Below are 27,033 nucleotides of genomic sequence, written 5' to 3' on the forward strand. Positions count from 1 at the left end.
GTTCACCTCCCCAAGCTCTACCAGCTCCCAGGAGTTGCTAGGACGGCTCCCTACCCTCCCACCCCCTGCTCACCTGCACAAGCTCTACCTGCTCCCAGGAGGTCCCAGGGATGCTCCCTGCCCTCCCAGCCCCTGCTCACCTGCCTGGGCTCTACCGGCTCGCAAGGGCTCCCAGGACTGACCCTTGCTCTCCTACCCACTGCTCGCCTGCACAAGCCTAACCTCTTCCCAATAGCTCCAGGTTTAGCCCACTGCCCTCCAGCCCTTGCTCACCTGCACATGCTCCTCCTGACCCAGTAACTCCAGGTTCATTCCCCTGCCCTACCAGCTCGTTCTCACCTGCCCAAGGTCTACTGCTCCCAGGGCTGCCCCCTGCCCTCCCAGCCCCTGCTCACCTGCACAAGCTCTACAAGCTCCCAGGAGTTGCTAGGACTGCCCCCTGCCCTCCCAGCCCCTGCTCACCTGCCCAAGCTCTACCTGCTCCAAGGAGCTCCCAGGGCTGCTCCCTGCCCTCCGAGCCCCTACTCACCTGCCAGAGTGCTAATTGCTCCCAGAAGTGCCCCCTGCACTCCCAGCCCCTGTTTACCTCCCCAAGCTCTACCAGCTCCCAGGAGTTGCTAGGACGGCTCCCTACCCTCCCACCCCCTGCTCACCTGCACAAACTCATCGCAGGGATGCTCCCTGCCCGCAAGCCCCTGCTCACCTGCCTGGGCTCTACCGGCTCGCAAGGGCTCCCAGGACTGACCCTCGCCCTCCCACCCCCTGCTTGCCTGCACAAGCCTAACCTCTTCCCAATAGCTCCAGGTTTAGCCCCCTGCCCTCCAGCCCCTGCTCACCTGCACAAGCTCCTCCTGCTCCCAGGAACTGCAGGTTCTTCCCCTGCCCTACCAGTTTGTGCTCACCTGCCCAAGATCTACAGCTCTCAGGTGGTCCCAGGGCTGCCCCCTGCCCTCCCAGCCCCTGCTCATCTGCACAAGCTCTACCAGTTCCGAGGAGCTTCAGGTTCAGCCCCCTTGCCCTCCCAACCCCTCCTCACCTGCACCAGCTCTATGTGTTCCCAGCAGCTCTAAGGACAGCTCTTCCGCCCTCCCGGTTCCCTGCTCACCTGCAGCCTACCTGCCCCTTTCCCTGGGGCTCCTGGGCCTCAGCGTCACCACCCCTCTTCCTGCCCCCGAACCCTCAGCCTTGTCTAGCTCCACTCCTGGCTTCCTTTCTTTCCCAGGGCTGGCCTTTGTTCCCGGAGCCCTGGGTGCCCACCCTCTCTGGGTAGCGTCCCCCTGGCAGAGCCTCTGTCCCACCTGGTCCCCTCCCGGAGGGGCTCCTGACCCTTCTGAGCTCACCCTCTTCTCGCCGCGACCACCCTTGGAGCCTGTCTGGTCCCTGGCTCCCTCTAGTTGCTGGCTCAGCTGCACTGGCGCCCAGCTCCCAGCCCCTGGCTCCCGCTCCTGCCCTCAGGCCCCTGGCTCCCGTCAGCCCTCCTGCGGCCTGTGGAGCTTTAGGCTCAGTCCCTGTGCTGCCAGCTCTGGGCACACAGGAGCCCGGCCCGCCCTGCCTGCTCTGCTCCCGGCTCACCTGCTGCCCGTGGCCCTGGCTCCTTCCCCGGGACCCGACAGTTACTGCTTTCATACCTGCCCTGGGGCTCAAGCGGGCTCCGGCAGCCGGGACAGGACCCTGCAACCCCAGGTGACCTCTTTGTCCCCTGCGCTGTGTCTGTCTCTTCCCTGGGTCCTCCGCCCAGACCCACCTGTCCATCCTGGCCTCGTCCTCAGCCCCTGCCCAGCCCTGTGCCTCCAGCAACCTGGCCGAGCAGATCCCTCAGGCCTCTGACCCCAGCCCATCATGTTCCGCAGAGCCTGGCAGCCCCACCGACCTCCCCTGGCCTCTGGGGCGCCAGCTCTGTTGGCGTGGGCGTGCCCCTGCCAGGGCTCCCTGGTCCCTGTGCTGGGCGGGCGACATGACCGGCGTGCAGGCTGCGTTCCCTGGGCTGGGTCGGCTGCAGCCCTGCTGTGGGGTCTCCCCTCCTCGTCCCCCCACAGCTGCCCCTGCCCCTGGTCCTCGTGAACCCCACGCACCGAGTGTGGGGGCCGAGGAGGTGGCTCCCCTGCTGCCCCGGGCTCCGGGCCCCTCCTGCTCTGGCCCCAGGTGCAAGTGGCTCCTTGTGTCTGTGCTCTGTGCCTGCAGCCCTGCTTCCTTGGGTGGGTGTCTGGTCCCTGGAGGCACGACCTTCCTGCCCACAGCCCTGCACACTAAGAATGGGATTGAAACCGGGTGGCCCGGCTGCTTCCTGAAGTTCCCTTTTCTTCTGGTTGCTTTCTGTCCCAGAGGGCCTGGGGGAGTCCAGACAGTGCCCTGGCGGCTCATGTGGGTGTGTGGGGTGGGTGAGCGGTGGGGAGGGTGCGGGAACTCAGGACGTCGTGGTTCTCTATGTCCCACGGGGATTATGCCGCCTGGCCCACTGCAGCCCGGGTGCCAGGCCCCTAGTGTGAGCCCTTGGTTGCCCGACCCCACCGGGCACCTCTTGTGACCCCCGCGTGTGTGGCTGGGCCCAGCCTGCTGCCCAGACCCAGGCCCGTGCTGCCCACGTGGGGACAGAGTTCCCAGGGGTTGTGAAGGTGGTGCCCGGCCGAGAGCGGGCTGGCGGGCAGCCGCTCACTGCTCTGCGTGGACCGAGACCTGCCGGCCGTGCGTGGGGGTCAGGGACCCTCTGTCCTCATTCGTGGAGGGCCGCAGCTCCCCCTGTCCCCTGGGCGCCCCTGGGCCGTCCTGTAACTTCAGCATCAGGCTGGGACTGGGGACCCCTGAGGGACGTCTCAGCCCCCACCCCGGCTGTGCAGCGGGCCTGGGGTGGTGTTGGCTGAATCCTTCCAAGCGGCCAGTGGACGGTGTGGGCGCCGTGCTGCCTCGGGCCTGCCCCGAGCCCCGTCCAGCGCCGTGGGAGGCCACCGTTCCGGGAGACGCCTTGAGGGGGCACAGGAGGGAGGTTCCCATCTGGCCCGTGGGTCACCGGCTCTGCGAGCTGTGCCCACGTGTCTCTAGCGGTTGCCCTGGAAGCCCGTGGAGCTTTGTAGCCTCTGCTTGGCTCAGCAGCCCTGCGAGTCTGGCCAAAGCCCCGAGAGCGTCTGGGCTCGGGGCCGTCAGGCCCCAAGAGTCGCGTGCCGCCATCTGCCCGGCTCTCTGGCGAGGTGAAGTGGCAAGTGGGCCCTGCCCGGGGCTCTGCCTCCTCCTCGTGGTGCCGGGCCGTCTGCCCCTGGTCCTGGAGGTGGCTTGAGGTCAAGGCGAGTCAGTCGTTCTCGTGCTGGTCATGGGACCCCTGCCTTCCCCGGGTCCGCGTGGGGGGCAGGCTGGTCCGGCCGGGACGGCGTGACCATGAGACTTGGCTGCACAGGGCCCTGGGCTCGATCAGAAGCCACCCTGTGTCCACATCCCCGTTCGCAAGGTCCCACTCCTTCTGGAAAAATCCCTTCACAATAGAAACCGTGGTGCTGCAGTCTGGTCTGCTTTCAGAAAGCTTCGCCACGTGGTTCCAAGAGCAAAGAGATGCTTGGAAGACATCCTCGCAGCCCCTTCCTCTGGCCGGGTCCCCGGCTGGGATGTTGGAGCCGAGGTGCCCTCCCTGCCTCCAGCCCAGCGAGCAGACCCCACCCCACTCGTGGCTCCTTCCTGGCTGGAGCCCACCTGCTGCGGCCGCGTCCCCAGGTCCTGCCCTGCCCTGCCCTGCCCTGCCCACCCCTCTACTGGGCACCTCGTGCTGCACAGGATCACCAGGGTGCCGGGGCGGCCGCCGTGTGCCCGACAGGCAGCCTGGGTCTCATTTCCGCTGTCCTGGGGTCGTGTCAGCGGCCGCTGCAGGACAGAGACCTGTCGGCCGTTCCACCTTCTCGTTCTGCCTCTGGAGAACGTTTTCTTTCTTTAAATTTTTTTTTTTTTTTAAAAACCAGAGTTGATTTACAACGTTCCTTCAATTACCCTTGTACAGCTGTACATACATTTACCTTCTTTTTCTTTTCACACTCTCCTTCCTCTCTCACGTTCTAACGCAAGAGGCCGGGCACTGTTCCGTGTGCTGCCCAGTAGGACCCATCACTTACTCGTTTTCAATGTGACCAGTTGCATCTACCAGCTCCAAACCCCCTGTCAATCTCTTCTCTCCCTCCCCCTGGAAAGCAAAGGCTGCTCTCCATGACCATGCTCTGTCTCTGTTTTGTCCGCAGGATCATTCGCGCCGTATTTTAGATTCCACATATAAGTGGTGTCATGTGGTCTCTGTCTTTCTCTTTCTGACTTACTTCACTCAGTGTGAGAGTCTCTAGTTCCATCCACGTTGCTGCAAATGGCGTGACTTGGTCCTTTTTTACGGCTGAGACGTAGTTCTTACTTTGTGTGAGAACCACATCTTAATCCGTTCGTCTGTTGATGGGCGTTTGAGTGTTTTCATGTCCTGCCCATTTTGAACCCTTCTGCAAAGTCCATAGTTGTGCATGTAAGTTTTTGACTGAAAGTCGTATCGAGATACAGGCCGAGGGGTGAGATTTCTGGGTTCAATCGTGGTTTTACGTTCAGTTTTCTGAGGTTCCTCCATACTGTTTTCCACAGTGCTTGTACCAAGTTGCATTCCCACCAACAGTGAAGGCGGGGTCCCTCTTCTCCTCACCCTCTCCAGCATTTGCTGTTAGCTGACTCTTAATGATGGCCATTCCGACCAGCGTGAGGTGGTGCCTCATTGCAGTTTTGATTTGCATTTCCCTAAAAATTAGTGCTGTTGAGGATTTTTTCATGTGTCTTCTGGCCATCTGTATGTCTTCTTTGGAGAAATGTCTATTTAGGTCTTCTGCCCATTTATCGATTGGGTTGTTTGTTGGTTTGTTTTTTGTTGTTGTTGAGTTGTAGAGTGTTTGTATATTTTGGGGATTGAGCCTTGGTGGGCTGCATTGTTTGCAAAGATTTTGTCCCATTCTGTGGGTTGTTTTCCTTTGTCTTTTTTGGTTTTTAGGGCCCCACCTGTGGCATATGGAGGTTCCCGGGCTAGGGGTTGAATTGGAGCTACGGCTGCTGGCCTACACCACAGCTCACAGCTCATGGCAATGCCGGATCCTTAACCTGCTGAGTGAGGCCAGGGATCAAATCTGCCTCCTCATGGATGCTAGTCAGATTCGTTAACCCCTGAGCCAGGACGGGAACTCCTGTTTTTCTCTTTTAAAATGGTTTCTTTTGCTTTTCAAAAGCTTTTGAGTTTAATTAGATCTCATTGGTTTACTTTTGTCTGTCTGTCTTTCTTTCTTTCTTTCTTTCTTCCTTCCTTCCTTCCTTCCTTCCTTCCTTCCTTCCTTCCTTCCTTCCTTCCTTTCTTTCTTTCTTTCTTTCTTTCTTTCTTTCTTTCTTTCTTTCTTTCTTTCTTTCTTTCTTTCTTTCTTTCTTTCTTCCTCCTTTCCTTCTTTCCTCCTTTCCTTCTTTCCTTCTTTCTCTCTTTCATTTTTTTCCCGTCTTTTTGTCTTTTCCAGGGCCGCACCCATGGCATGTGGAGGTTCCCAGGCTAGGGGTCGAATTGGAGCTGTAGCTGTCGGCCTGCACCAGAGCCACAGCAACGTGGGATCCGAGCCGCGTCTGCAACCTACACCACAGCTGATGGCAATGCCGGATCCTTAACCCACTGATCAAGGCCAGGGATTGAACCCGCAACCTCATGGTTCCTAGTCAGATTTGGTTACCACTGAGCCGTGACGGGAACTCCACTTTTGTCTTTATTGTAGTTATTCCAGGAGGTGGATCAAATAAGATGTTGCTGTGATTTATGTCAAAGAACGTTCTGCCTGTTTTCCTCTGTGAGTTATAGGTATCCAGTCTTACGTTTAGGAGTTTCATTTGTTTTGAGGGTTTTTTTATTTTTTTTATTTATTTATTTTTTTTGGTGTGTTTGGCGTTCGGGAGAGTTCTGGTTTCATTCTTTACGTGGAGCTGTCCAGCTCCCCAGCACCACTTAGTGAAGTGACTCTCCCTTCTCTGTTGAATAGTCTTGCCTCCTATGTCATGGATGGATTGAGCATAGGTGCTTGGGTTTATTGCTGGGCTTTCTGTTCTGTTCCACTGATATGTATGTCTTTTTTGGGGGGGGAGTGTCAGTGCCATACCGTTTTGATGACTGCAGCTTTGTAGTATAGCCCAGGTCAGTGAGGTATTTGTGTTTCCATGCAAATTAAAACCCTTTTTCTTTTAGTTCTGTGGAAAATGCCATTGGAGATTTGATAGGGATTGCACTGAGAGTGAGGGTGGCCTTAGGTGGTATGGCCCTTTTGCCAGTATTAATTCTTCCAGGGCAGGAGCATGGTCTAGCTTTCCACCGGTTTGTGTCGTCTTTGGTTGCTTCCAGCAGTGCCTTATGGTTTTCAGAGTCCAGGTCTTTGTGTCTTTGGGTAGGTTTATTCCTGGGCATTTCATTCATTTCGAGGCACTGCTCAGTGGGATGGTTTCCCTAGTTTCTCTCGCTGCTCTTTCATTGTTAACGTAGAGCAAGGCAGCCAATTTCTGTGTGTTAATTTTGTATCCTGCAGCTTGACCAAATTCATTGGCGAGCTCTAAGAGGTTTCTGGTAGTGCCTTGAGGATTCTCTAGGTATCGCAGCACGTCACCTGTAAAGAGCGGTAGTGTTACTTCTCCGTTTCCGATTTGGATTCCTTTTCTTCTCTAATTGCCCTGGCTAGGACTTCCAAAACTCCGTGGAAGGAGAGTGGTGAGAGCAGACATCCTTGTCTTGTTCCTGATCTTAGCGGAAATGCTTTCAGGTTTTCACCATTGAGAATGATGATAGTTGTGGGTTTGTCATATATGGCTTTTAGTATGTTGGTGTAGTTTCCCTCTATCTAGTCACCTATGATGGGGCATGATGGAGGATAATGTGAGAAAAAGAATGTCTACATATATATATGTGTGTGACTTTGTCACTTTTCTGTACAGTGGAATCAACAGAGCAGGGTAAACCACCTGCAGTGGAAAAAATAAAAATCATCAAGAAAAAGTTGGGTGTTGAATTCTGTCAAAAATGTGTTCAGAATCCATGGAGACGAGCATCTGTTTTTTTTTTTTTAATGTTTTTTATTTTTTTCCGTTATAGTTGATTTACTGTGTTCTGTCAATTTCTACTCTACGGCAAAGTGACCCAGTCATTCATATATGTGTGTGTGTGTGCGTGTGGTGTATATATTTATATGTTCTTTTTCTCACTTTATCCTCCAACATGTTCCATCACAAGGGACTAGATACAGCTCCCTGTGCTCTCCAGCAGGATCTCATAGTTTATCTATGCCAAATGCAATATGTTGCATCTACTAACCCCAAACTCCCAGTCTACCCCACTACCTCACCCTTGGCGACCACAAGTATTTTCTCCAAGTCCATGGGTTTCTTTTCTGTGGAAAGGTTTATTTGTGCCATATATTAGATTCCAGACGTACGTGATAGCGTATGGTATTGGTCTTTCTGACTTACTTCACTTAGTATGAGAGTCTCTGGTTCCATCCGTGTTGCTGCCAATGGCATTATTTGGTTCGTTTTTACGGCCGAGTGGTATTCTAGTGTGTATATATACCACATCTTCTTAATCCATTCCCCTGTCGATGGACATTTAGGTTGTTTCCATGTCTTGGCGAGCGTGACTAGTGCTCCAGTGAACACACATGGGTGCATGTGTCTTTTTCAGGGAAAGTTTTGTGTGGATATATCCCCAGGAGTGGGATTGCTGGGTCATATGGTAGTTCTACATTTAGTTTCCTGAGGTACCTCCATACTGCTTTCCGGAGTGGTTGTACCAGTTTACATTCCCACCAGCAGTGCAGGAGGGTTCCCTTGCCTCCACACCCCTTCCATCATTTGTTATTTGTGGGCTTTTTCATGATGGCCATTCTGAGAGGTGTGAGTTGGTACCTCATAGCAGTTTTGAGTCGCGTTTCTCTAATGAACAGTGATGTTGAGCACTTTTTAGTGTGCCCGTTGGCCATCTCTTTGTCTTCTTTGGCGACATGTCTATTCAGGTCTTCTGCCCGTCTTTCAGTTGGGTGGTGTTTCTTGCTGTTGAGTTGTGTAGGCTGTTTGTATATTTCAGAGACTAAGCCCTTGTCGGTTGCATTGTCAGAAACTCTTTTCTCTTATTCCGTAGGTTGTCTTTTCTTTAACGGCTTCCTTGGCTGTGCAAAAGGTTGTACGTTTGATTACATCCCATCGGTTTATTTTTGGTTTTGTTTCTGTTGCCTTGGGAGAGTGACCTAAGAAATCATTTGTGTGGTTGATGCCAGAAAATGTTTTGCCTGTGTTCTCTTCTAAGAGTTTTGTTATGTCTTGTTTAAGTCTTTAAGCCATATAGAGTGTGTGTGTGTGTGTGTGTGTGTGTGTGTGTGCGTGCCTGTTGTGAGGGTGTGTTCTAGTTTCATTGATGTACATGCGGCTGTCCGTTTTAGCTAGCAACACTTGCTGAAAAGACTGTCTTTTCCCCATTTTATATCCTTGCCTCCTTTGTCGAAGATTAAAGCCATTTGTCACAAACCCACAGCCACTTTAATCCTAACAGAGAAAAGCCGAAAGCCTTACCACCATTGCTGTCTTTTACGAACAAGGCAACGATGCCCAGTCTCACCACTTCTATTCAACATAGTATTGGAGGTCCTAGCCTCAGCAAAGGGACAAACATAAGAAATAAAAGGTATCCAAGATGGAAGCGAAGAGGTGAAATTGTCATTCTGTGCAGATGACATGACACTGTACAGAGAAATCCCTAAGGTCTCCACTCATAAACTGCTTGAACTGATCAATGAATTTAGCAAAGTAGCAGGATACAAGAGCAACATTCAGAAATTGGTTGCGTTTCTGTATAGGAACAATAAAGTGTTACCAAAGAAATAGAAAACTATGACATCTTTTAAAATAGCAGGCCCCAAATTACATACCTCAGAATAAACCTGACTAAGGAGGTGAAATACTTATTTGCTGAGAAATATAAAACATTATCAAGGAAATTAAAGAGGATTCAAAGAAATGGAAATATAGCCCATGCTCCTGGATTGGAAGAACTGATATTGGTCCTTTGTATTTCTGTGGTGTCAGTTGTAACTTCTTTTTCATTTCTAATTTTATAGACGTGAACTCTCTCCCTTTTTTTCTTGAGGAAGCTGGCTAAAGATTTGTCGATTTTGTTGACGTCTTCAAGGAACCACATTTTGATTTAATTGATCTTCTGTATCATTTTCTTCATCTCTATGTCATTGATTTCTGCTCTGATTTTTGTGATTTCTTTCCTCTACTAATATTGGGTGTTGTCTCTTTTTCCTTTTCCAGATGTTTAGGTGTAAGTTCACATTGTTTATTTTGAGTTTTATCTCTTTTCATGAGATCGGATTGTATTGCTAGGACATTTCACTTGTTGCCGTGCCAGTCCAGGGCGAATCCAGGAAACATAAGCCCCTCTAGGGGTTTCAAGTGAGAAGTGATGCCACCCAGGAAATCAAAGGTGTATAAAATCGGCACGCGGGCTGGCAGAATGCCCACAGGGGAGAAGGTCGTCGAGGCTCGGGGGCCCCCGGGAAGCCCAGGGTCTTCTGCCTCAGAGGGCTCCTCGGACTTGTGCGTGGGGGCATCAGGGTCTCAGAGAATGCCCCTCAACAGAACACAGTCCATAGGAGGAGCCCGCCGTTAATACACTCCAAGGTGAAAAGCTGAACTCATTTCCACTAAGATCAGGACCAAGACTAGGGTGGCCACCCTCACCACATAGTTGGCCGCCGTGTGCTCAACATGGTAGTGGAAGTCCTAGCCCCAGCAGTCAGAGAAGAAAAAGAAACTAACGCCGTCCTTTTGGAAGAGAAACGTAAGACTCTCACTGTTTGCAGAGGACATGGCGCTGCACGTAGGAAGTCCTAAAGATACCACCAGGGAACTGCTAGAGCTCATCAGTGCATTAGGTACCGTGGCAGGATACAAACTAATGCCCAGAAATCTACCGCATGTCTACACACTCGCAACAAAAGGCCAGAAAGGGCGGGGGGGGGGGATAATCAAACTTATCAATGCATCCAAAAGAATAAAACACCTATGAACAAACCTACCTAAAGAGGCAAAAGACCCGTACTTTGAAGACTAGAAGACGCTGATGAAAGCAATCAAAGATGACACAAACAGATGGAAAGCCAGACCATGCTCCTGGATTGGAAGACTCAGCATTGTCCAAATGACCGCAGTAACCATGCAATCTACACATCCAACGCCATCCCTATCAAATTGCCAGTGGCGTTTTGCACAGAACTGGAACAGAAAAAATTTAAATTTGTATGGAAGCACAAAATACCTCAAATAGCCAAAGCATGTTGAGTATGAGAAATGGAACTGGTGGAATCAGGATCTCTGACTTCTGACTATACTACAAAGCTGCAGTCATGAAAACAGTATGGCACTGTCACAGAAACAGAGACACACATCAGCGGAACTGGATAGAAAACCCAGAAATAAACACAAGCACTTACAGTCAATTCGTCCATGACAAAGAAACAAGAATATTCAATAGAGTAGAGACAGCCTCTTCAATCAATGGTGCTGGGAAAGCCGGACAGCTACTTGTAAAATAGCAAAAGTAGAACATTCTCCAACGGTGTACACACACACACGCACAAACCCCTCAAAATGATTAAAAGATGTAAATGTAGCACCAGATATGTGTAAGTCCTGGAGGACAATAGGCAGGATACACTTTGACATGAACCATCGCAATATCTCTTTGGACACGTCTTCTAGATCAATGGAAATACAAAGAAAATTAAACAAATGGGAACTAATTAAACTTAAAAATATTTTGCACAGCAAAGGGAACCACAAACAAAACAAAGAGACAACCTACAAAAAGGGAGAAATTATTTGCCAATGAAGGGACCGCCAAGGGATTCATCTCCAAAACATACAAACAAGGCATGCAGCTTGATTATGAAGAATCCCATCAAGAAAGAGGCAAAAGACCTACACAGGCATTTCTCCAAAGAAGACAGACGTGCAGTTGGCCAAAAACGCATGAAAAGGTGCCCACTGTTGCTAATTATTAGAGAAAGGCAAATCAGAACTGCCATGAGGTAGCGCCTCAATCCAGCCAGAGTGGCCATCATCAAAAAGTCTGCAAACGGGATGTATATACTGGAGAGGGTGTGGAGAAAAGGGAACCCCCTACGCTGTCGGTGGGGACGTAGGTACGACCACTCCGGAAAGCGGCCTGAGCTTCCTGAAAGCACTGCGAACAGAACTGCCGTCCGATGCGGCAACCCCAGTGCTGGGCACACAGTGGGAGAGAACCACAACGTGAAAACGCACGGGCTCTCCAGCATCCGTCGCAGCACTCCTCGCAATGACCAAGACAGGAAGCGGCCCAAACGTCCGTCTGGACGGACGGTTGCAGAAGGTGAGGGGCACAGGCACAACGGGTTATCGCTCAGCCGTGCAAAGGATGCGGCGATGCCATTTGCCACCACGAGGTCGGACCTAGAGGTCGTCCTGCTCCTCTGGCTGAAGCGACGCGGACGGAGACCGACATCGTGCGGCATTGCCTGCGTGTGGGATTAAAAGGAGGGGTGCGAGTGGACTCGAAGCAAAACCGCGATGGACCCGCAGACATGGGGCCACCGCACGCTTCCCCAGGGCGAGAGGTGGGGAGATGAGCCAGGAGGTTGGGATCAACCTCTCCACACACCGCTGTGTATGTGTCCTGACGTGTGTCTGCCTGTCTGCACGTGGGTGTGGATGCATATGTGTGTGTGTGGCCGGGCCGCTGTGCCGGGGACCTGAAAGTAACACAACATGGCAAATTTACGACGGTGTAAAACTACCCTTCAATGGAAGAAATTGCGAAAGAGGAGTTTGCGTCATGGCGCGGCGCGAATGAATCCGACTGGCGTCCATGAGGACGCGTCGCCGCGAGCTGCGGTGTAGGTCACAGAGGCTGCTCGGCTCTGGTGTTGCTGTGGCTGTGGTGCAGGCGGCTGCTGCCGCTCTGGTTCAGCACCTAGGCTGGGACCTTCCAAATGCCGTGGGTGTGGCCCTAAAACGGTATAATATAAAATAATATAGAATAAAGTCAAATGAAATTAAAAAACGAAAAAGAGAAAGGCCCGGAGTCTCCTCCTGGGGTGGTCTGCGTGCCCTTCAGGTGCGGGCAGCCCTGGCTTGAGGTCAGTCCTGTGAGGACGAGGAGGGCGGGCCCAGGGCAGAGCGGTGGTCCCAGCAGGACGCTCCCCGCCCGCGGCGCTGCTCAGGCCCCGGGCCGGCCCCGCCGCCCCCTTCTCTGCTCACCTCCGCCTCCGGGAGCCATCCCCTCCCTGCCCAGGCGGCTTGGCCAGCTTCCCCCTCGCCCCCTCCTTGGGTCCAGGTCCCAGGATGCATCGGGCGCCGTTTGCAACCACGGCCCCGAGCCGTTGCCGGACACCTGTGTCTCCTGCTCCACTGGACGTGTTTCCAGGGGCAAAGCCGAGGCCGTGTGTTCTGAGCCCCCAGGGAGCGGCCCCCACCCGCTGGCGGGGCCGCCCCGTGGGTCTCCGACGCCTGGGAGTGTTCACTCTTACTGTGAAGGTGGCGTGTGCATAGCAGGGCCCATTAGGCGCACAGGCAGTACAGGTGAACCCCCTGTGTGATGCGTACGCCGACGTTTCAAAGGATTCCCGCGTGCAGAGGGCTCCTTCCCACAGGGCGTGTCGGGGTGGTGATGGAGGCCGTGGGGCAGGGGCAGCGGGTCGGCCAGCGCGGCTCGGCCCCGTGTGGTGGCCAGGGCACCTCCTGTCCGGCGGGCTGTCCCTGTAGACAGAGGCAGGTCTGAGGCAGAGGGCGCAGCCGCCGCCTGGGCTGGTTCCTGCGGATGGTGGTCGTGTGTCCTGGGCGGGCGGCTGCAGCTGAGAGTCAGAGGTGTGGATGTATTTACGTGTGCTTTGGCCTTCGTCTAGGTACAGATTCACTCGCCAGAGCCCGGACCCCCTGCCCTGCCAATGCCAGTGATCACGAAGGCCCCCTACCTGATCCCCAGGGCACCCCACCCACCTGCTCCCATCCCAGCCCACCCCACCCCCTCACTTCCGGTCCCGGTGCATCTCCCACCCCACTTGCACAGCTACTCAGTGCCCCCCAACCCTACAGACCTCAGTGCACTCCAACACCTGCGCAGATCCCCACTGCACCCCGCCGCAACTGCCCAGATCCCCAGTGTACCCCACCCCACCTGCAGAGCCGGCCAGCTCACCCCACCCCCACCTGCGCAGATCCCCAGTGCACCCCAACCCCACCGGCACGAATCCCTAGTGCACGCCATGTCTTCTGCACAGAATACCAGTGCACCCCACCCCATGCAAACAGATCCCCAGGGCAAAGCCACCTGCTCCTGAACCGATTCCCTGGGAATCCCATCGCACCTGCACAGATCCCCAGTGCACCCCACTCCGGTAAATCCCCTGTTCATCCCACCTCCGTCAGTGCAGAGCCACAGTGCACCCCCCGACACACACACAGATCCCCAGTGCCCCCACCCCAGCCGCCCTGATACCCAGGGCAGCCTCCCCCACTTGCACAGTTTCCTCAGGGAGAAGGAGCTTTGCTAAGAAAGGAGCGAGGCCCCGGCGAGGCCACGGTGAGTGGGGGTGGGGCAGCTGGGCCGAGACGGTGGCCGCGTGGACCCCCCGGGAAGCTCCTTCCGTGAGGGCCCCCTCCCACCCCGAGGGCCTTGCCCGCAGCCCCAGGGTCCCACGGCCTCTCCCCAGAAGGCTTCTCTGCCTCCTCATTCTGCAGGCCTGGGGCCTGGGGTGGCCAGCAGGGAGGGTGGACCGCAGGGGTGGGGGTGGGCACAGGGACTGGGCTGGGCACGGGGGGCACGGGCACTGGGAGCTGGGGGCAGGGAGGGGCGGGCTGAGCCTGGGGAGGGAGGCCTGGCGGGGCTGGGCTGGCTTCGGACTCCGGAGCAGGGTGCACGGGGACCGTGGGCCGGCCTTGGCCTCTGAGCCCTCGCTTTGGCGGTGGGCTCTGAGTGTGGGCTGGACCGTGGGCCCGCGCTCTGTTTCGAGGGTGGTTCAGTGCGAATGGGTGGTCGGCACCCACGTCCAGCGGGGGTCTCTCTGCGGGGGAGCCACGCTCTTCCGGGAGTGGCCCCAAGTTGGGGGGGCGTGGGGGCTGTGATCGGAGGGGCCCCTTAGTGCCCTCGGCTTTGGGGCTGAGCTGGAAATCCTGGACGTCCATGTGCCCGTGGGGGTGTGTGTGTGTGTGTACGACGCAGATGTGGGTGTGCGTGGGCAAGGTGAGATGGCACCGGAGTGTGCAAAGCTAATGCTGGGGGTCTAGGGGTCAGGAGGCCGCGGGGGTCTGGCTTCAGGCTCACTCAGGGGAGCCCGAGGGGCTCAGGGGCTGGCGTCGGGCCCTGGGCTCGGGGTGCGCGGGGCACGTGGAGAGGTGGGGTTGCCGTGGGATGAGGCGTTGCTGGGGGTCAGGGTGGGAGGCCTGGGTCCGGTGGGGGAGTTCTCGAGGGTGCGGGGGCCAGCCCCGCTGTCGCCATCCTGGCGGTCCCGCGGGAGTGGGCCGGCCAGGGGCTGATGGCTGGTGCGGGGACAGACGTGAGGGCCAGGGCCTGGGGCTGAGCAGGCTGCGTGGCCCATGGGCACGTTCAGGTTTGGCTAGACGTTTAGGGTGAGGGAAACGGAGGGTGTGGGGTGAGCCCCAGGACCGTGGCCTGAGCCCCCAGAACCTGGAGGCGGAGGGCGCTCCGTGCCCTGCATGCCTGGCCTCTGCTGTCCACCCCACGTCCATGCTCTGGCCGCACGTCCCGGCCTCCCCGTGTCTGGTTCAGGGACCCCTGGAGCGACGCAGTCCGTTCCCTGCATGCTGCTCTGGCTCCGTCTCCATCCTGTTCCCTGCGGGACGCTGGAGGGGCCCTTGCCGATGCCCTGGGCTCTGGGCCAGGCTGAGCAGGACCACAGCTCCTGGCCTGGGAAACCGTGGTGCTGGCCTCGGCCTGGGGCTCCTCCCCTCGCCTCGAGAGGCTTTCAGCGCCAGCATTCAGTGGCCCAGGTCATGTCCCCAGGTGACCCGGCTCCCGTCAAATGCCTCCCTGGGACAGCCCCGGGCTGGCCCTGTCCCCCTTCCTGGAGCTGTGACTAGGAAGCACGGGCAGCCGGGCCCCCTGCTCTGCCCTTTTGGGAGAGTCCTGTCCCCTCCAGCCCCGGTCCCCTTTGCGCCCCGCCCCCCCCGCATCCTTCTCCCTGACCCGTCTGTCCTGAGCGCTTGAGCCGGGTCCAGCTCTGCTCCCTGGGCCAGCCCTTTTCCCGACCTCTGTCCCCCGATACCCCCCTGGCCTGGCCTTCCCAGGCCCTCCCTCCTGTCACACACATTCAGTCCCCTCCTGCTTGGAGCGAGCGGTACCTGCGAGCTCCCTGCAGTGCTGCCTCCCCGGCTGCGGCCTCATGTCACCCCAGGAAGACCTAAGTCTCAGCTCTGAGTTGGTGCAGTTTGTCCGTCCACACCACTGGCTGCGGGGTTTGCGACAGCAGCACAGGCTGATGACACAGCCAACACATGCGAGTTGCTCGTGGCCCCGCCAGGCCCCAGGCTGGCCGCTGTGCCCAGGAGGCTTGGGGGTGGTGGGGGGAAACGCTGTGGGGGGGAGGTTGGGGGAGGGCGGCCAGGTTGGGATTCGGGGGGGTGGCGGGTGACACAGGCAGAGGTCCCAGTGAGCTGAGGGGTTGTAAAAGTGGTTTATTGCTGTGAAAAATGAGAGCAACAGTGAGGAGAGTGCCTGGGCTCCAGACACTCACCAAGGAGAAAGAGCGACCACAGCTCGGCAGACGAGCCTTCCCTCCCAGTCCCGAGGCTGCTCCCCGGATGCCATGAACCCACTTGGGTTTCCCGCAGAGACAGGGCGGGAGAGTCAGTGCGGGGCTGGCTTGGGGGTCCGCGGCCTGGGGCTCCCTCCTGGGGGTTCTTCACCTCTCACCCAGGCCCCGGGGCAGGCGGAAGGATCTCCTGCTGGATGGACGGATGGTCCGATAGACGTGACTCAGGCCGCGGACCTCGGGGTGGGCTGGCTGCCCTGTACCCTGGGTGGCCCCTCCACCCCCGCCTGCATCCAGTGAGGGCCCATCCTGCCTGCGGGGGTCCGAGTCAGCGGGACCCCCTCCAGGAGGCCGGTCTGGCGGCACCTCACGGCCTCCCTGGGCAGGGCCGCTCTGTCCCCACCGGGGCTCCTGCCGTGGCCTCGGGCCCAGGTCCTCCTCCCTCGAGTGCCCTGGGCTGGAGGTGACCTGAGCGCCTGTTGGTGGCCCGTCTGGGAACTTCCCTGCTGGGAGATGCTGGCGTTGGGGGCAGCTGTTCCCACTCCAGGCTGTGACACAGGAGCCTCCTCTCGGGGACTCTGCCTCTGGAGCCCGGTCTGGACGGGGTCCACAGGGAGCTCGGGCCCTGTCCCGTCAGCCGCTGGACGCCGGTCTCCTCGTGGACGGCTGGACCTGCTGGCTGAGCCGGGCGTTCCTGGTGAGGACACGTGGCCCCGGCGGTATCCCGTGGCTCTGGCGGGGGCTGGTGGTGGTGGGTGTCCATCAAGTCAGGTCGGGGCCCGAGTTGCTGCCCACTCAGGCTTCCGAGGGGCGGTGGGGGTGCGGGGCGCCTTCTGAGGGGGCCGCGATGCCCAAGGGCAGAGGTGCGGGCGAGGTGGCCGAGAGCCAGAGGTGGACGAGGTCAGAGGGCGGAGGCAGGCCTGGCGCAGGCGGAGCAGCAGGAGCCGACGGACGCGGTCCTGTCGGGTCTGGGGCGGCCCTGGCCGCCCTGGAGGGCGCCCTAGGCCCCCTGCCCGATCATGTTTCTGTAGTCGGGGACAATGGTCCGCTTCAGCTCCACCACCGGCGAGAAGATCCACTTCACCTGCAGGGCGCACGGGGTGAGGGCGGCCCGCGCCGCACGTGGACCGCCCCCCAGGGTCCGCCTGCCAGCCCCGCGGTCCCCGACAGCCACCGTGTCCCGGAGAGGACCAGAGGCCAGGGCGGGTACAGGGAGGGGCCGTCACAGTGACAGCGTGGCCACAGGGAGGGCCAGGGAGGGGCCGGCAGGGGGCTCCGGGGCACGGGTGACAGCGGGGCTGGCCCGCTCACCTTGAAGAGCGTCACGGTGGCGCTGTAGCACACGCTGAGCAGGAAGAGCGTGATGAAGATGGAGATGGTGGTCCAGAGCCCGTCCAGCTCCCCGTCCTGGGCGTCGGCACAGCTCTCCTCCAGGAGCAGTTCTGCACGGGGAGGGGTGGTCAGTGCTGTGCCAGCCCGCGGGGCCTGGGGTGGCTCCAGGTGGGGGACCCCCCGGCTGAGCTCAGTGCCTGGCCCCGGCCCCGGCCCCCCAGTCCTGCATCCTGGGCTGAGTCTCAGCCTGGCCAGGGATGTCCTGCCCCCTCTCCTCTGGTGGGGGCCCCCGAGCATGGGGACCGTCTGGGAGGGGGTGTCCTGACCGTGCAGGCCAGTGGCTCAGGCCCCGCCCTCTCTCCGAGGGGGCCAGGCCCAGAGGGTGGAAGGTCAGCCGAGCAGGGGCCCGGTGGGCTCTGGCCCAGGGAAGGGCCGAGACGGCCTTGGGGTGTGTTTCCCCAGGCCGCGGGGGCGGCTGTGCTGGGGACAAGCGGGCTGGGGATTTCTGCTTGTTCCGGAGGGGGCGTAGGTGCCAGGGGAAGAGCGGGGCCGGGCGTCGGAGCGGGTCCGTGTGGTCTAGTGTGCCAGTGTGGCTGAGCAGCCCGTGGGGCCTCGGGGGATGGGGCCGGGCTGGTGTCCCCGGTGAGGGTGTGTGAGACCCAGCTCCATGCTCTGGTCTGTGAGGGCCCGGGGGTGTACACATGTGTGCGTGGGTAGGTGTGTGTGTGCCCGGGTGTGTGTGCATGTGGATGCAGGCGGTGGGCGGGTGTGCTGGGAGGTGGGGGCGGCGTGCATGCGTGTGCGAGAGCCCGGGTGTGCGAGTGGAGGAAGGCGGTGGGGTGGGGGGGAGCTGGGCAGCTCGGTGGGAGGGGCTTGATATCAGTGGGTCTGGGCTCCACTCCTGGGGGTGTCTGGGACTGTCCCTCCCCTGGACACTCTGGGCTGCCTACCTCTGCCCCTGTGGGACACAGGGGTGAGTGTTGCCACGAGTGCCCAGGCCTGGCCCCCTGCGGGGACCAGCAGGGCAGAGCCCCGTGGCCTGAGGCGGGGTGGGGGCCTGATGTCGGGTGTTTGCGGGAGGAGCAGGGCCGTCCCCACCCTGTGGGCACAGGAGACCCAGGAGACAGGCAACCTGGGGACAAGGACGGGCCACTGCCCCTGAGCTTGGGCTTGGACAGAGGCGGGACGACCTGGGCAGTCATTTCCCCGAGGGGGCCTGGAGGGCTTCACCCGTCCGTCCACACACAGCAGCCGGAGCAGGTGTGCCAGGAGGGCAGCCCGCAGGAGAGGCCGCCTCAGGCAAAGCTCCCTCCTTTGCCTCGGGCAGCCCCCAGGGGGCCTGTTCAGACCCCCACTGAACGGGTCTGGCCCAGGTGGGACCGCTGCCCCCGATGCCACGGGGACGCCTCTGGCCCAGAGCCTGTCCTGTCCCTGGCCCCGCGGGTGGCGCCTGCACTGGGGCTCTGCCTCGGAAAGAACCATGACAGCGTTGCGGGTGCCAGGGTGGTGTTGGGTGCTTTATTTCATGCTGGCCCGGGACGTATGTACACAGCGCTGGGGCTCAGGTGAGCTCTTGGGACCCGAGAGCACGTGGGGTGCAGCGAGTGGCTCATTTACCCGGAGTCTGGGAGACGGACTTCTGGGTGTAGTGGTTGTGCAGAGCCTCGTGCATCACCGCACACTGGAATAGGTCTCCACGCTGCCACCTGACCTTGTCCACCGCGAGCTTGCTGTACAGGAAGTAGGTCCCATCCACGTCCTGCTGGGGCGGGGTGGTGCGGTAATTGCCCTCTGGCTCTTGTTGTCCGTTGCTCTGCCACTCGACATCGATGTCAGGTGGGTAGAAGCCAGTGACCAGGCAGGTTATGCTGACTTTGCTCTTGGACAGCTCTTCCCAGGCTGGGGGCAGGGTGTACACCTGCGGCACCCGGCTCGGCCCTGTGAGGCCAGACACCTCTGTTAGCATGATGGTCCCCCCAGGTGGCCCCACGGGACCCTCCCTGCCTCTCACCCCATGCACCTGTAGCCTTGGAGATGGTCCTCGTGATGGGGGAAAGGAGGTCTTTGTTGTTGACCTTGCACTTGAACTCCTTCCCCTTCAGCCAGTCCTGGTGCTGGATGGGCAGGACGCTGACCACGCGGTAGGTGCTGTTGAACTGCTCCTCCATTGGCCTCGTCTGGGCCGTGTACAACTGTACGCCGTCCACGTACCAGGAGAACTGGACTTCAGCCTCCTCCTGGCTCACGTCCACCACCACGCACGTGACCTTGGGTGTCCGGGAGATCATGAGGATGTCCTTGGGTTTTGGAGGGAAGAGGAAGACCGACGGTGCTCCCAGGACCTCTGCAGCTGGTGGAGGAGACACAGTGTGGGGTCAGCACCTGGCCTGGGGTGCTCCTGGGCACCCGTGCACCCTCGTGTTGAGACCCAGCTCGGGCCACCTCTTCAGGGAGGAGGGTCAGGCCCGACTGACTCACCTGGGCATGAGCAAATTTCGGGACAGATGGGTGTGGGGGGTTCGATGTCTGCAGAGAGAACACACAGGGTCACTGGGGGTGGGGAGGGCCCAGGGCTGGGCTCAGGTCAGGGTCAGGTCTTGGTACATGCCAGAGCATCACGTGCTGCTGGGGGCCCAGGGCCGGGGGAGGGGTCCCGCCTGTGCCCACCCTGGCCTCTCCGAAGTGCCGAGTTGACCCCTCCCTGAGCCTGGGCCTGCAGGTGAGGGGGACACCCTGGGTGGGACTCTCCATCCTGGGAACTGGTCCCTGCGGGCAGGGGGCTCACCCCGGCCTGTCTTGACGTGCACTCCCGCCCCCAGCGCAGGCGCTCACCAACACGCTTGTCCACCTTGGTGTTGGTGGCCGGGTGGTAGACGTTGCACGTGTAGCTCAGGGTGGACAGGCTGCTGGCCGCCACGATCACCATGCTGCTGAGGGAGTAGAGCCCTGACGGCTGCAGGACAGATGGGAAGGTATGCACGACTCTGGACAGGGCACCCGAGTTCCAGGTCACGGTCACTGGCTCGGGGAAGTAGCTTGAGACAAGGCAGCCCAAGGCCACGTTATGATCAGACACGTCCCTGCCACAGGGGGCCAGAGGGTAGACCGATGGAGCTGTGTTGTAGGCTGGAAGAGAGGAGGCTGCGTGACCGCCAGGGCCTTGTTCCTTGTGGGGCGGGCAGCGAATCGGGCCCCGAGAAGAGCGGGGCCGCTGCGCCCAGCACCCACTTGCTTCCAGAAAGTCGGCAGACCAGCCGCCCAGCTCGCTGCCATTGCAGCTGCAGGTTCTGGGCGCAGCTGCCTGGTCAGAGCTGGGTGACCGCCTGGATGAGAGCCCGCCAGGGCCCAGAGCCCCTGTGGGTGCCTGGCCCGACCAGCGGGTGGCCTGTGTTCCTGGCCAGCTTCTGCTGGTCCCCTGAGGCCACCGTCCTGCTTCCCCAGCCTGGCAGGGACACTGCCACCCACTGCCACCCACTGCCCATGCTCTGCTCCTGGCCCCTGGTCCTGGCCTGCTGTTTGCTCTCCAGGCCCCGTTCCTCTGGGTCAGCTCTGCAGTCAAGGCCCGTGCGCGTTGGTCCCTGGCACCAACATGCCCCTTTCCCTGGGCGAGGGCAGGTAGTCTCCTCCGAGGCCCCTCCCCTGCCATCCCTCCGGCCCTGGCCCAGGCTCCAAATCTGGGCCTCTGGGCCCACCGGTCCCTCCTCCACCGGGGCTCCTGGCTTGGCCCTGAGCTCACCCGAGGCAGCTTTCCCCAGAGCCCCGGCCCCTGCAGCCCAGCTCTGGGCCTCCCAGCTGCCTGCTCAGGCCAGAGCCCTCCCTCTGCTCCTGCCCTTCCCGCTGCCAGCCTGCCTGGCAGCACTGCTGCAGCCGAGCCCTGCCCCTGGCCTTCCTCTCCCGCGGGGCGCCAGCACCCCAGGCGCCCCTACCCGGCTGGGCCATTACCCCCCCCACACCCCGTCTGCTCAGCCATTGCCTGCAGCTCCAGCTCAGTCCCAGAAGGGCCCCTCAGACCCTCCGACCAGGTCCACTGCCCTGTGCCACAGTTCTCACTCAGGACTCCAGCTGCTCTGTCCTATGTCCCCTCACTTTGCTCGACCAGGGCTGGGGCCCGTGGGCCCGAGCCCTGTGACCCATGGCGTCTGTTCAGCCCTGCCCCTGCCCCCGCAGTCCTGGAGACCTTCCCCCCAGGAGCCCACTTTCCAGCCTGGCTAGCCCTATATCGGCCCCTCCCTCGAGCCTGGGGCTCCCCTGAGCTCACCCCCACTCTGTTGCCCCTGCCCTGTCCTGCATCCCCCCTGGCCCGGCTCACCTGCCCAAGCTCGCCCTGCTCCCAGATGGTCCCAGGGCTGCTCCAGGCCTCTGAGTCCCTGCTTACCTGCCCGAGATTGACCAACTCGCGGAAGCTCCCAGGACTGCCCCCTGAACTCCTAGACCCTGCTCACCTGCCCAAGCCCCTCCTGCTCCCAGGAGTTCCACGTTCAACCCCTGCATCCCAGCCCATGCTCACCTGCCCAATTTCTACCTGCTCCCAGGCACTCCCAGGAGTGCTCCCTGCCCTCCTAGGCCCTGCTCACCTGCAGAAACTCTACCTGCTCCAGTGAGCTGCCAGGTCTGTCCCCTGCCCTCCTGACTCTGCTTACCTGCCCAAGCCCTACCTGCTCCCAAGAGCTGCCAGGACTGCCCCCTGTCCTACCCACCCCTGCTCACCTGCACAAGCTCTACCTGCTCCCAAGAGGTCCAGGTTCATCCCCCTGCCCTCTCAGCCCCTGCTGACCTGCCCAAGCTCTACCCGATCCCAGGAGTTCCCAAGACTGCCCCCTGCTCTCCCAGCCCCTCCTCACCTGCAAAGCTCTACCTGCTCCCGGAGGTCAGAGGAATGCTCCCTGCCCTCCCAGCCCCTGCTCAGCGGCCCAAGCCCTACCTGCTCCCAGGAGCAGCCAAGTCTGCTCCCTGCCCTCCAGATCCTTCTCATCTGCACAAGCTCCTCCTCATCCAGGAGCTCCAGGTTCAACCTATTCCTGCCAGCCCCTGTTCACCTGCCCAAGCTCTACCTGGTCCCAGGATCCCTCGGACTTCCTCCTGCCCTTGCAGCCCCTGCTCACCTGTACAAGCTCGTCCTGGTTCAAGAAGCTCCAGGTTCAACTGTTTCCTCTCAGCTTCTGCTCACCTGCCCTAGCTCTACCTGCTCACAGAAGGTACCAGGACTACCCCATGTCCTCCCAGCCCCTGCTCACCTGCACAAACTCTACCTGGTCCCAGGAGCTGCCAGGACTGCCCCCTGTCCTACCCACCCCTGCTCACCTGCACAAACTCTACCTGGTCCCAGGAGCTGCCAGGACTGCTCCCTGCCCTCCCACCCCCTGCTCAACCGCACAAGCTGCCCCTGCTCCCAAGACCTCCAGGGGAAGCCCCTGCCCTCTGAGCCCCTGCTCAGCTCCCCAAGCTCAACCGCCTCCAGGAGCTCGAGGTTCAGCCCCCTGCCCTCCCAGCTACTGCTCACCTGCCCAAGCTCTACCTTGTCCCAGAAGCACCAGGTGCAGCCCCTGCCCTCCCAGCTCACACTCACCTGCATAAGCTCTAACTTCTCCCAGGAGATGCCAGGCCTGCCCCCTGACCTCTCAGCTGCTGCTCACCTGAAAAAGCTCTACCTGCTCCCTGGAGCTCCAGGTATAGCCTCTTGCGCTTCCAGCCCCCTGCTCACCTGCACAAGCTCTAACTGCTTCAAGGATCTCTAGGTTAAGCCCCCTGCCCTCTGACCCGCTTGCTCACCTGCCCAAGCTCAACCTGCTCCAGAGCTCCCAGGACTGTCCCTTGTCCTACCAGCCTCCATCTCACCGGCACTAGCTTTACATTCTCCCAGGGTCTCCAGGTGCAGTCCCTGCCCTCCAAGCCCCTGCTCACCTGCACAAGCTCTACCTGCTCCTAGGAGCTCCAGGTAATACCCCTCTGGCCTGCCAGCCCCCTGCTCACCTGCACCAGGTCTATGTGTTCCCAAGAGCCTTAAGGACAGCCTTCCGCCCTCCCGGTTCCCTGCTCACCTGCAGCCTACCTGCCCCTTTCCCTGGGGCTCCTGGGCCTCAGCATCTCCACCCCGCTTCCTGCCCCCGAACCCTCAGCCTTGTCTAGCTTCACTCCTGGCTTCCATTCTTTCCCAGGGCCGGCCTTTGTTCCCGGAGCCCTGGGTGCCTACCCTCTCTGGGTAGCGTCCCCCTGGCAGAGCCTCTGTCCCACCTGGTCCCCTCCCGGAGGGGCTCCTGACCCTTCTGAGCTCACCCTCTTCTCTCCGTGACCACCCTTGGAGCCTGTCTGGTCCCTGGCTCCCTCTAGTTGCTGGCTCAGCTGCACTGGCGCCCAGCTCCCAGCCTCTGGCTCCCGCTCCTGCCCTCCTGCGGCCTGTGGAGCTTTAGGCTCAGTCCCTGTGCTGCCAGCTCTGGGCACACAGGAGCCCGGCCCGCCCTGCCTGCTCTGCTCCCGGCTCACCTGCTGCCCGTGGCCCTGGCTCCTTCCCCGGGACCCGACAGTTACTGCTTTCATACCTGCCCTGGGGCTCAAGCGGGCTCCGGCAGCCGGGACAGGACCCTGCAACCCCAGGTGACCTCTTTGTCCCCTGCGCTGTGTCCGTCTCTTCCCTGAGTCCTCCGCCCAGACCCACCTGTCCATCCTGGCCTCGTCCTCAGCCCCTGCCCAGCCCTGTGCCTCCAGCAACCTGGCCGAGCAGATCCCTCAGGCCTCTGACCCCAGCCTATCATGTTCCCCAGAGGCCTTGCGGCCCCACCGACCTCCCTTGGCCTCTGGGGCACCAGCTCTGTTGGCGTGGGCGTGCCCCTGCCAGGGCTGCATGGTCCCTGTGCTGGGCGGGCGACATGACCCGCGTGCAGGCTGCGTTCCCTGGGCTGGGTCGGCTGCAGCCCTGCTGTGGGGTCTCCCCTCCTCGTCCCCCCCACTGCTGCCCCTGCCCCAGTCCTCGTGGACCCCACGCACCGAGTGTGGGGGCCGAGGAGGTGGCTCCCCTGCTGCCCCGGGCTCCGGGCCCCTCCTGCTCTGGCCCCAGGTGCAAGTGGCTCCTTGTGTCTGTGCTCTGTGCCTGCAGCCCTGCTTCCTCAGGTGGGTGGCTGGTCCCTGGAGGCACGACCTTCCTGCCCACAGCCCTGCACACTAAGAATGGGATTGAAACCGGGTGGCCCGGCTGCTTCCTGAAGTTCCCTTTTCTTCTGGTTGCTTTCTGTCCCAGAGGGCCTGGGGAGTCCAGACAGTGCCCTGGCGGCTCATGTGGGTGTGTGGGGTGGGTGAGCGGTGGGGAGGGTGCGGGAACTCAGGACGTCGTGGTTCTCTATGTCCCACGGGGATTATGCCGCCTGGCCCACTGCAGCCCGGGTGCCAGGCCCCTAGTGTGAGCCCTTGGTTGCCCGACCCCACCGGGCACCTCTTGTGACCCCCGCGTGTGTGGCTGGGCCCAGCCTGCTGCCCAGACCCAGGCCCGTGCTGCCCACGTGGGGACAGAGTTCCCAGGGGTTGTGAAGGTGGTGCCCGGCCGAGAGCGGGCTGGCGGGCAGCCGCTCACTGCTCTGCGTGGACCGAGACCTGCCGGCCGTGCGTGGGGGTCAGGGACCCTCTGTCCTCATTCGTGGAGGGCCGCAGCTCCCCCTGTTCCCTGGGCGCCCCTGGGCCGTCCTGTAACTTCAGCATCAGGCTGGGACTGGGGACCCCTGAGGGACGTCTCAGCCCCCACCCCGGCTGTGCAGCGGGCCTGGGGTGGTGTTGGCTGAATCCTTCCAAGCGGCCAGTGGACGGTGTGGGCGCCGTGCTGCCTCGGGCCTGCCCCGAGCCCCGTCCAGCGCCGTGGGAGGCCACCGTTCCAGGAGACGCCTTGAGGGGGCACAGGAGGGAGGTTCCCATCTGGCCCGTGGGTCACCGGCTCTGCGAGCTGTGCCCACGTGTCTCTAGCGGTTGCCCTGGAAGCCCGTGGAGCTTTGTAGCCTCTGCTTGGCTCAGCAGCCCTGCGAGTCTGGCCAAAGCCCCGAGAGCGTCTGGGCTCGGGGCCGTCAGGCCCCAAGAGTCGCGTGCCGCCATCTGCCCGGCTCTCTGGCGAGGTGAAGTGGCAAGTGGGCCCTGCCCGGGGCTCTGCCTCCTCCTCGTGGTGCCGGGCCGTCTGCCCCTGGTCCTGGAGGTGGCTTGAGGTCAAGGCGAGTCAGTCGTTCTCGTGCTGGTCATGGGACCCCTGCCTTCCCCGGGTCCGCGTGGGGGGCAGGCTGGTCCGGCCGGGACGGCGTGACCATGAGACTTGGCTGCACAGGGCCCTGGGCTCGATCAGAAGCCACCCTGTGTCCACATCCCCGTTCGCAAGGTCCCACTCCTTCTGGAAAAATCCCTTCACAATAGAAACCGTGGTGCTGCAGTCTGGTCTGCTTTCAGAAAGCTTCGCCACGTGGTTCCAAGAGCAAAGAGATGCTTGGAAGACATCCTCGCAGCCCCTTCCTCTGGCCGGGTCCCCGGCTGGGATGTTGGAGCCGAGGTGCCCTCCCTGCCTCCAGCCCAGCGAGCAGACCCCACCCCACTCGTGGCTCCTTCCTGGCTGGAGCCCACCTGCTGCGGCCGCGTCCCCAGGTCCTGCCCTGCCCTGCCCTGCCCTGCCCACCCCTCTACTGGGCACCTCGTGCTGCACAGGATCACCAGGGTGCCGGGGCGGCCGCCGTGTGCCCGACAGGCAGCCTGGGTCTCATTTCCGCTGTCCTGGGGTCGTGTCAGCGGCCGCTGCAGGACAGAGACCTGTCGGCCGTTCCATCTTCTCGTTCTGTTGCTGGAGGTCGTTTTCCTTGTTGCTGTGGCTTATCCAGGTTGAATCCTGGAAACGTAAGTCCCTCTAGGCCTTTCAAAGGAGCATTGATGCCGCCCCTGAAATCGAAGGTGTGTAAAGTCAGAATGATGGTTGGCTGAGTGCCGATAGGGGACGGTGGCCAAGGCTCCGTGGCCCTGGGAAGGGTGCGTTCTCCCGCCTCAGGTGGGTGCTCAGACTTGTGGGTGGAGCACTCAGGGTCTCAAAGAATCTCCTCCTGGGGTGGTCTGCGTGCCCTTCAGGTGCGGGCAGCCCTGGCTTGAGGTCAGTCCTGTGAGGACGAGGAGGGCGGGCCCAGGGCAGAGCGGTGGTCCCAGCAGGACGCTCCCCGCCCGCGGCGCTGCTCAGGCCCCGGGCCGGCCCCGCCGCCCCCTTCTCTGCTCACCTCCGCCTCCGGGAGCCATCCCCTCCCTGCCCAGGCGGCTTGGCCAGCTTCCCCCTCGCCCCCTCCTTGGGTCCAGGTCCCAGGATGCATCGGGCGCCGTTTGTAACCACGGCCCCGAGCCGTTGCCGGACACCTGTGTCTCCTGCTCCACTGGACGTGTTTCCAGGGGCAAAGCCGAGGCCGTGTGTTCTGAGCCCCCAGGGAGCGGCCCCCACCCGCTGGCGGGGCCACCCCGTGGGTCTCCGACACCTGGGAGTGTCCACTCTTACTGTGAAGGTGGCGTGTGCATAGCAGGACCCATTAGGCGCACAGGCAGTACAGGTGAACACCCTGTGTGATGCGTACGCCGACCTTTCAAAGGATTCCCGCGTGCAGAGGGCTTTGCGTGGACTAGGCTCCCGGAAGTCCTGATGGGGTTGCAGCTCCGGTGCTGAGTCCTGGCCTCCTTGCGACCTCTCCCCACCCATGGTCCGGTGTCCTGTGAGTGTGAGTGAACCTGAGGCTCCCCCCCAGGGTTGCTCCCCTGTGCCTCCTGACCCCCACCCCTGCTGGAGGGACCCCTGCAGACCATAGATATGTGTCTGTGGTTACTGCATCCGGATTCAATCAACTGTGGGTTAAACTATGTATTGGAAAGACAATTCTAGAAAGTGCCACAAGTAAACTTA

General features: G+C 60.6%; 1 protein-coding gene and 1 gene segment (V, D, J or C); both read right to left on the reverse strand.

The window, feature by feature from the left end:
- Nucleotides 1-27,033, reverse strand: part of LOC396781 (IgG heavy chain) — a 79,435-nt gene that overhangs the window by 4,198 nt on the left and 48,204 nt on the right. The gene's annotated exons all lie outside the window — the stretch shown is intronic.
- On the reverse strand, nt 15,719-26,832 carry LOC110255225 (immunoglobulin heavy constant gamma 1-like). The segment is given in 9 exon segments: nt 15,719-16,899; nt 17,127-17,257; nt 18,765-19,085; nt 19,168-19,542; nt 19,980-20,273; nt 24,129-24,383; nt 24,619-24,728; nt 25,082-25,308; nt 26,635-26,832. Coding segments are annotated over 9 exon segments (1,995 nt in total).

Source organism: Sus scrofa, chromosome 7 (assembly GCF_054392235.1).
Source record: "Sus scrofa isolate SSC_HxYL_T2T_F1_AM1 chromosome 7, Sscrofa_HxYL_maternal_Yorkshire_Landrace_v2.0, whole genome shotgun sequence".
Taxonomy (NCBI): domain Eukaryota; kingdom Metazoa; phylum Chordata; class Mammalia; order Artiodactyla; family Suidae; genus Sus; species Sus scrofa.